Here is an 8,701-nt window from a genome sequence, read left to right as displayed (position 1 = left end):
AATTACTAAAAATAAAGATAAAATTATGAGAGGTAATGCCACAGAGGAATAATCAAGCAAATACACAAATCCTATCTGGGTTTAAACACAGAGATGGAAATGAGCCCTGCTGAATGGCTCTGGGGTCTGCATTACTAAGGGAACCAAAGACTGAAGGCCAGGTCTGGCTTGTGTCCCAATGTAGGCTGTCTGCTTAAATATTTTTCACTAAAATCCAAATTCATATTTCATTTAGTCAACAATGGAGAAAGCAGGACACAGGATCTTCTAATTTTATTAGCAGCTACCAAGCTATGAAATACAAATCAAAAACATTAAAGAAAGTTGCTTGAAACAGGTTATGTACAGCTTTGCTACACAGAAGCAAAAATCCTATCTTTAATCTCAAAGCCAACCCTGTGGGGAAGGATGACCTTAGGGGACAAAGGAGCACATAAGTTACAATAAACAAATCTCATCCACCCAGAAAAGTAGTGAAGTATAGTCACATGGGCACTAAAAATGTGAGATCAGTTTTTAAAGAGTCCCTTAACCATAAAGTTTTCAAATGAAAACAGGTACCCTTCTTCTGTAGGCCTTCCAGTTCACTACCCAAGAGACTTGAGTACTTCTATTAAGGCAGCTGGAAGCCCACCCTAGGCTTGAACAGCAACTTCTGCCCAATATGTGACCTGTCCTCCCCTCTGCTAATAACATGCTACCGGGAAAAAAACAAATGTTTATTGTGCTGTCCTCTGGTAAAAAGGGGGAAACAGCACTCAAAATAAAAGCAAAAAGGCCACAGAGGGCTCCCTGAGAATCCAGTAGAACTAAGCGAGGCCTTTAACTTTTTTGAAATCAATTTTGCAACTGGATCCAGGTGGAACAGTGCCCTGCAGCAAGGAGTAGTATACATGTCAAGGAGACAGCCCAACTTCCAGGAACCATTACCATGGTTTCCTGAGTCATTTTTTCTCTCTCCTACTTACATATCAGAGTGAGAAACACACTGTGGCCTTGATTCTCAGCACAATCCCCCTGTACAGAGGGAGGTGTTTCCAAGTCTGGAACCACAAGAGAATCTGAGACACTTCATGAGTTGCTCTCCTCCACAGTCCAGCCATCTCCAGTGGCTTTCCTCACAATGCTTCATCTTCTCACTCTCCTGGGGAAGGACTGTGGGAGAGAACCTGGGATCCCTCTGACAGTAAACAGGCACAGCTGCCAGAAGCCAGTACGCTGGCCTCAGTCTTCAGTTGTTAATGTTTTAGGCTCAACAGAGAACTGGAAAGCAACAGAATTTGGTAGAGCAGGAAGAGAGCCCCAGGGAAGAGTGTGCTCAGTGATGGTTAAAAGATGAAACGGAATTTCATGGAGATTCTTTGTTACAAGGAGAAATTGCTCAGTCTCAACTTCCAGAACCTGGAGGCTGCCTGGTTTAAGAGGCCTATGTCTTCTTTTTTAGTTCTTCAAATCTCCGGGAAAGATCATCAAAGTCAATGTCTTCAGATGCTGAGGTGCTGGCACCAGCAGATGCAGTTGGCAGTGTGTCTGGCACAGATGGTAACTCTGGCAGTACGAAGTTGTCATAGTTATCCACAGGTCTGGAAGGGGGCTTTGCAGAGGCTTCCTGCTTGGGTCCAGGCCCTAATTAAATTAAGGTAAGTAGCACAACGTTACAAACACCAAATCAATGGCTCAGATTCTAATTGACAGAGGAAAGATAAGATGAAAACACAGAAGAAAACTCCAGTTTAAAAAAACTAACATTTAATTCTAAAAGTCAGTAACAATTCTCACAACAATTAACATCTACATTTTCTAATTAGAGTTGAATCCTACCTGTTTTACTTTCCTATAGTGAGAAAACCATGTAAGGGAAGTCAAAATGTGGTGCCATGAGACCAGATCCATAGATCATTCATCTAACAGACTGTCCCTTTTCACAAAGCTCAGCTGCTATGACAAGCCCAAGAACTGGTATTAGTAGTATTGGACCAAATACTGCTTCTGTAAGTACTACTTAAGATTTAGGAAGAAAAAATTTTACAAGGAATGTTAATACCCATATTAGTTCATGTCTTCTGTACTTCTAGTCTTTCACTTTGTATTTTATATTAAAATCATGCTCTCATCTGCCTACCACATGATTCTATTTATATCTTAAGTTCTAGAACAGGCAAAACTAAATCTCTGGGAGGAATGGTGGAGTTAAGTGGAAAGAAACACAGGGACCTTACAGGGGTGAGGGAAAACCTATCTATCTTAATTGGGGTGGTGGGTGGCATACACAAAAACTCATCAAATGACAAAGTCTATGTTTTCTAATGTAAACTATACCTCAATAAAATAAATGTCTCTAATCTTTTTTTATTCTTTTTTGGAACTGGGGGTCAAACCCAGGGTTTTGCAAATTCGAGGCAGACGCTTTGCCACTGAGCTACATCCCAGCCCAATGTCTCTAATTTTAACCATCCCAGGTTTCTGGTGACTTTTGTCCACCTCTCTGCCCCCATATAGGGGAATGAACCAAGGGCTTCACACATGCTAGGCAAGTACCCTAACACTGAGTCCTTCGTTTTCAGACAAGGTCTTGCTAATGTACAACCCCTTCATTTTCAGACAAGGTCTTGCTAATTTACAAACATGTGCCACCTCACCCAATTATGTATTTTTTGAGTATATAGTTAAAAGAAAAATATGCCTGCTTTGTGAAAATTCACTGAGCTATACCTTGTGATCTGTGCCTATTCTACCCTCTCTAATGTCTTTTCAATACTGTATTTAAAAAAAATACATCATTTTGATATTTCCAAGAATAATGGAAACTGAAATAACAATAACATAATAAAGAACTTAAGGATAAATGAAAAACTAGATGATGAAAAAATTAGAGTAAGTGGAAAAGAACAGTGATACCACTGACAGAAACAGGAAATAGGAGATTCTTTTGGGCTGGGGAAAATATTTTATCTTTCAAAGCAAGAAATCCTGAATTCTGTGTTAACCATACTACATTTGGTACAGAAGACGGTCCATGGATAGAATGCCATAGCTTGCCAATAGGGAGGAAAAAAGAGCAAACAGTGCAGGGTTAGCACTGAGCCTTGAAGGGTCTGATTCATACTCACCAGCTATCTGTGCAGAAGAAACATTCTTGTCAGTATTACTGTCATCGACCTGCAACACAAAGATTGTTACCAGAGGCAAAAGAGCTATGGAATCCCTGAAGAAGAAGTATTGGTACTGGTGCCAGCCCATGTTTTCCAAACGCTCAGCTGCTCACCAAAAGCAACAGAACCTGCTCCAAAGAAACTGCCCCTCTACTTCCTACACTTCTTTCAATCAGGTACACACCAGCTTTAACTCTGAACTCCTAAGAGAACAAAAAAGAAAATTCTTTCCAAACCATGACCTCTTTTTTCACTTTCTAAGCAAAGAGAAAGGACTAAATCCCCAAATGTACTAACAAGAACAAAGTCCTCAAATAATGATGATAATCTTCTACCTCATTCTTAGAAACAACTGTACGCTATCCAAGACTGAAGCATGAGGAAAACTCAGACCCAAGGTAGACCATACAAGCTGGAGATAAAAAACAAAGGCAAGGGCTGGGGAGATAGCTCAGCTGGTAGAGTGCTTGCCTTGCAAGCATACGGCCCTGAGTTCAATCCCCAGTACCGGAAAAAAAAAAAAAAAAAAAAAAAAAAAACCAAAGGCAAGAATAAGCAAGCTCAGGAACACAGAGCTGATGAACAATCTCCATAGCAAATGTCATACAAAATTGTCTTCTCAGTGAAGCATCAGATAGACAAAAGTCTCAAAAGGTAGGTACTAAGGAAACAGACCTAATCTGAAGCAAAAGTTGTTACAACTTGCAGTTCTAGGCATCATTACCACATTTGCTATTTATTCAAGTTTTAACTATAAGACCAAAATGTGAAATCATTTTTTTTTTCCCCATGCTGGGAATTTGAACCCAGGGCCTTGTGCTTGTAAGGCAAGCACTTTACCAACTGAGCTATATCCCCAGCCCTTCCAAAATGTGAAATCAATGGTATAGGCTGAAATTTACTAAATGGACACCTCTAATTAAGAAAATTCTAGTTGCTGGGCACAGTGGCATATGCCTGTAATCCCAGTGGCTTGGGAGACTGAAGCAGGAGGATCACAAGTTCAAAGCCAGCCTCAGCAATTTAGCAAAGCCTTAAGCAACTCAGCAAGAACCTGTCTCTAAATAAAATACCAAAAAAGGCTGAGGATGTGGCTCAGTGGTTAGTCACCCCTGGGTTTAATCCCAGGAAACCCCGCCCCCCAAAAAATATCCTGGTAGTTATTTCCTCACATGAGTGTTGAGAACTTTCAAAACTAATAATCTAACACCAAGCCTACAGCAGCTTGATATGATTCTCTGACTAGCACACTACCACTTTCTAAGAGAACTGTAGCGCTTTCCCGATTCCTGGCTTCCACCAACAAAGCATTCCCACCAACAATGCCACCACCACCATTCCCCATTTCCAAGATAGTTTTAAAGCAACACAAATTCCAAAGCAGGAGCCATGCCAACATTAGGATAGTTGATCAAAACTTTGCCTTCCCTGTGGTCATTACTCTGTTCTGTCCATGGGATTCACTCTCCTGTTGCTTATAAAAGAGGCTCAGGCACTTACAGACTCGTATGATGGGGGAGTTGCTGGTATCTGAGGTGGATGAATATTGGGAAAGGCCTGATAAGTCCCCACAGGCAATCCATTGAAATCCGACTGCAAGAGGAGAAAGGCAACATCAGAGACAATGCCCTTGATTTTGGTAATTTTTGTGGTTTGTGTATGAGAATGGCAGAATACATATTTATGTATGTATGAATAAGCATGTACTAGTGTATATGGATGTACTCACATTGAATGAAAATATATATGTACAAGATCCCCTCCCCCACAAAATGCTCAAAAGGATCACATGCAGTCAGAACGATTCCAGCTTTTTAAAGAGCTATAGCCAAAGAATATCCTTCAAATAACTAAATCAAATACTTCAATGTCTGTCTACAAGGGAAAATTATAATTAGACTTCACTACTAATTACCTATCTTCTTGTCTACAACTGGAGATTTTCTGCCTGGTAATAGTTGTTATTCATTTTTGGAAAAAGCTACTAGCATAACTGCAACCGATCCCAAAGGTAGTAGGCCAACATGAAATAGATTTTAAGCACTACTTCTCTAGATTTTTTCACTCTGCTACCTAAGCTGAACCAAGACTTTCTCTGAATCCCAATGTTTTTTCCACAGTAAGATCATTAAGTCAATACCAAATGTTCTAAGGGCTAAATGCTACTGACAACCAACAATTCTTGTATCTATACTATATATGCATACTCACAGGTCCCTTAGGCAGTGGATACGAGAAGGGAGTATTTGGAGATGGCATGGGCATGGGCATGGGCATAGGCATGGGCATTGGCACTGTTCCATCAGGTCCACCAACAGGTGCTGTGAACCCGCCACCACCTCCTCCTCTTCCAGGGCCACCTTTCTTCACATCATCTGTGAACCCAACATCAATGAGATCTGTCTCTACCCCAGGAGGAGCTTCTGCCTGAGAAAAAGAAAGTCATATTATTTCCAAGGGTAGGTTCACCAGGAAATTGACATGTACATCAGCATGAAGGGTGCTGCAGGGTGCTCTTGGGATCAAAGCAACTACAGGGGAATGGGGCAAGGCTGCAATGAAGTCTCAACAAAGGCCTCAGTCAATTCCCAAGGGAGCTCTGAAGCTGAGAGGAACCTGCAAAGGTGTGTCCCTGAATGGAAGAATAAGCCCCTTTACTGATCAGTTATTGGGTATAGGCTACCCTCAGGAAAGACTTTAGGTAAGACTGCTCTTTCCAGTGGAGGGTCATCTCTGAAGGAACACCTGGCTGTGAGAGCTACCACTCATCAATAATCTTGAAAGTTAGGGGAATAAATGCTTCAATTATGTGTGGGAAGATGGAGATGTCAAAGCAGCACATGAGAGGTTCTACCTCATCCCTCTGACCTTCACTGCTGAATGATTTTTTTCAATAAAAAATTATGTATTTCAAATAACCCAAAAGGAGACATTTTGCCAACAGACTGATGTGTGGAACTGGGTCACATTATCTACTCCAGTGACCTGATCCCACCACTGAGGTTTCTCCAGCCAGTGGCATAGCTGAATGATTATTTGCATGTTCACCTTCCTCTACTGTAAGCCTTTCAGGACAAAGAACTTGTTTTTATACATCTTTGTATTCTCAGCTTTCTGTGTACTATCTGGCACATGATGGGCACAATAAATGAACTGTTTAGGTCTTAGGTATTTTCTTGTTATCTACAGGGGGGTTCTCAATTCCTTCAAGTTCACTAAAAAGCCTTTTTACATTTGTTTGTGCCTTTTTCAAAGTGCTATCAAAGTCATTTATCTAATCTGATCCTTAAGTACCTTGGGAGTTATGCGGGCAGGCTGTTATGCAAAACGCAACTAACAAAACAAAGGTTTAAACTCACACCAACTTTAGTTAGTACAAAGAACATTTTTTTTTTTTTTTTTTTTTCTGTTTTTCCCCAAAGAAAGTCTATCTAGAGACTCATTTTCACTGCACTCTGGGATAAACTTACCATGACCACAGAGTCAGGTTCATAGGGTACATTGTAATTCTTGGCTATTTCAATAAGGTATCTCTCCACCAGGATTTTGGGTGGGGCTTCCACACTCAGTTTGTGCATTAGCTGTAAGCAGAAGACCCAGGGTTAAGGAGCGTCTATAACAAATCAGCCTAATCCTAACCTGTCACACTTAATTTCTCTCATTTTATGGGTAAAATTAAAAAAGAATCAATAAATGATTATGTTCAGAATCACAAGGCACACTACAGGACACGTGTTTCAATTATCTGTTTATACATTACCCAAACACCAAAAAATCTTAACACTACTCACCTTCCACATTTCAATTCATCCAACCCTTCTTTCGACCTCACACCCTACCTTCACAACTTACAAGGGGCACAAAAGGTGGGGAAGAGGGGGGTAGATCAAGAATGACAGAGAGCATCATAATCAGTTGCTGGACAGGAGGAAGGAGCAGACTACACTGCCAGCCACACAGGCTTCCTTCATATCCTCACTATGAAATGTGCAACCTCTACTAACTCAGCCACGCAGTGGTACCACCAGAGTAACTACAGGAATAAAATAACTTGATCCCATCACACACACATTGCTTCACATTTACCAAGTATGTTCATTACCCTGTCATTCACGGTTCCAATCTGGTTGGTCCTACATAACTTGCCATATTCCTTGCTATACTTGGCACAGAGCTGATCAGCAACCTATAGAGAAAAAATATGACGAAATAAAAACCAATCCACTCCTATAAACTGCTTCAAGTTTCCCTCTATCAACAGTAAACATGCTTCCAAACAAGATTTCCAAAAAACCGAGGTCTGCAATGGCTTAAGTACACATGAATTAGTTTATCTATCCATCCAGTGAGCAGTAACCAAGTGCCAAACACTAAGTATTATGATATGCACTATAAATACAGTGGTGAACAAAAAACAGACACTGTTCATATTTTTTATAGTCTTACAGTCAATCAAATAATCACACAAAGGTACAACTGTAGCTGTGGAAGTGCTACTGAGGGAAAGTACACAATCTATCACCACCTTCTAACAGGAGATTCAGATCCAATCAGAAAAGTCAGGTGAGGCTGGACAAAGATGTGATGTTTTACCAACCAAACATGGGTTAAGGAGGGAAAACCAAAAGTTGGCTGGAGGCTATGTATTTTTTGGTTAAAATCAAAAGTTAAGAAAGGAAGAAAGAGTATTCTAGGAAATGAAAAAAGCATGTGCAGAGTCCTCCTATTGATAAAACATGGCTAATACTCAAGACTGAAATAAAGCCAGTGAGCTTCTCCTGCTGAGTCCAAAATGAGTAAGTTAAGAAATGAAGTAAGGAAGTCAGCTGGGAGCAAGACAACGTAGGGTCACATAGGTCACAATCATGCAGTTTAAGGCTGGGGTTCTGGCTCAGTGGTAGAGCGCTTGCCTAGCATGTGTGAGAAACTGGGTTTAATTGTCAACACCACATAAAAAATAAATAAAATGAAGTTATTTTTTAAAAATGCCATTTTGTTTCTATCAAAGACATAACAGAAAGCTCTCATGTAGCTTTTGAACAAAACATATTGGTTGCTCAGATGGAATGGTGCATTGAGTAAAGAAAGTCAAAGTAGGTGTGTGAAAAATACGTAAAAATCATGCCAGGCATGGGGTGCATCCTGTAACACCAGTTACTCTGGAGGCAGAAGCATGAAGATCCCAAGTTCAAGGCCAGTGTGGGCAACTTATGAGACCCTATCTCAAAATGAAAAATATTTTTAAAAAGTGGGGTGGCAGAAGGTGGGGAAAGCCTGGGGATGAATTTTTCTGTATGCACGAAGCAAGGGGTTCAATTCCCAGGATAGAAAAAACACATAGCCTCCAGTCAAGCACAGTGGGTACATCTGTAATCCAAGGAATTTGAGAGGCTGAGGTAGGGAGATCACAAGTCTGAGGCCAGCCTCAGCAATTTAGCAAGAATCTGTCCCAAAATAAAATTAAAGGAAACAAAAAAAAAAGGGCTGGGGATGTAGGTCAGAGGTAGAATGCTCCCAGGTTCAATCCTCACTACGACCCATTCCCTTTC

The 8,701-nt window shown here is 40.7% G+C and overlaps 1 protein-coding gene across 4 annotated transcripts in view; it reads right to left on the bottom strand.

The window, feature by feature from the left end:
* Window positions 1-256: 256 nt before the first annotated feature.
* The window catches only part of Ist1 (IST1 factor associated with ESCRT-III), a 29,594-nt gene continuing 21,149 nt past the window's right edge, over window positions 257-8,701 (bottom strand). For 3 of the 4 annotated variants that reach the window (XM_047528426.1, XM_047528430.1, XM_047528429.1), the window contains 6 exons: window positions 7,255-7,338; window positions 6,623-6,733; window positions 5,364-5,579; window positions 4,653-4,745; window positions 3,111-3,159; window positions 257-1,626 (listed from right to left, as the gene is read on the bottom strand). In XM_047528426.1, the coding sequence (XP_047384382.1) occupies window positions 1,427-1,626; window positions 3,111-3,159; window positions 4,653-4,745; window positions 5,364-5,579; window positions 6,623-6,733; window positions 7,255-7,338 (753 nt within the window). In that variant the 3' untranslated portion in view covers window positions 257-1,426. The remainder of the gene's footprint in view (window positions 1,627-3,110; window positions 3,160-4,652; window positions 4,746-5,363; window positions 5,580-6,622; window positions 6,734-7,254; window positions 7,339-8,701) is intronic. The other variant, XM_047528428.1, reaches the window with a different exon arrangement.

The sequence above is a fragment of the Sciurus carolinensis genome, chromosome 16, assembly GCF_902686445.1.
Source record: "Sciurus carolinensis chromosome 16, mSciCar1.2, whole genome shotgun sequence".
Lineage (NCBI taxonomy): Eukaryota > Metazoa > Chordata > Mammalia > Rodentia > Sciuridae > Sciurus > Sciurus carolinensis.
The sequence above is the reverse complement of the archived record's forward strand: the minus strand, read 5'-3'. Positions and strand labels throughout refer to the sequence as shown.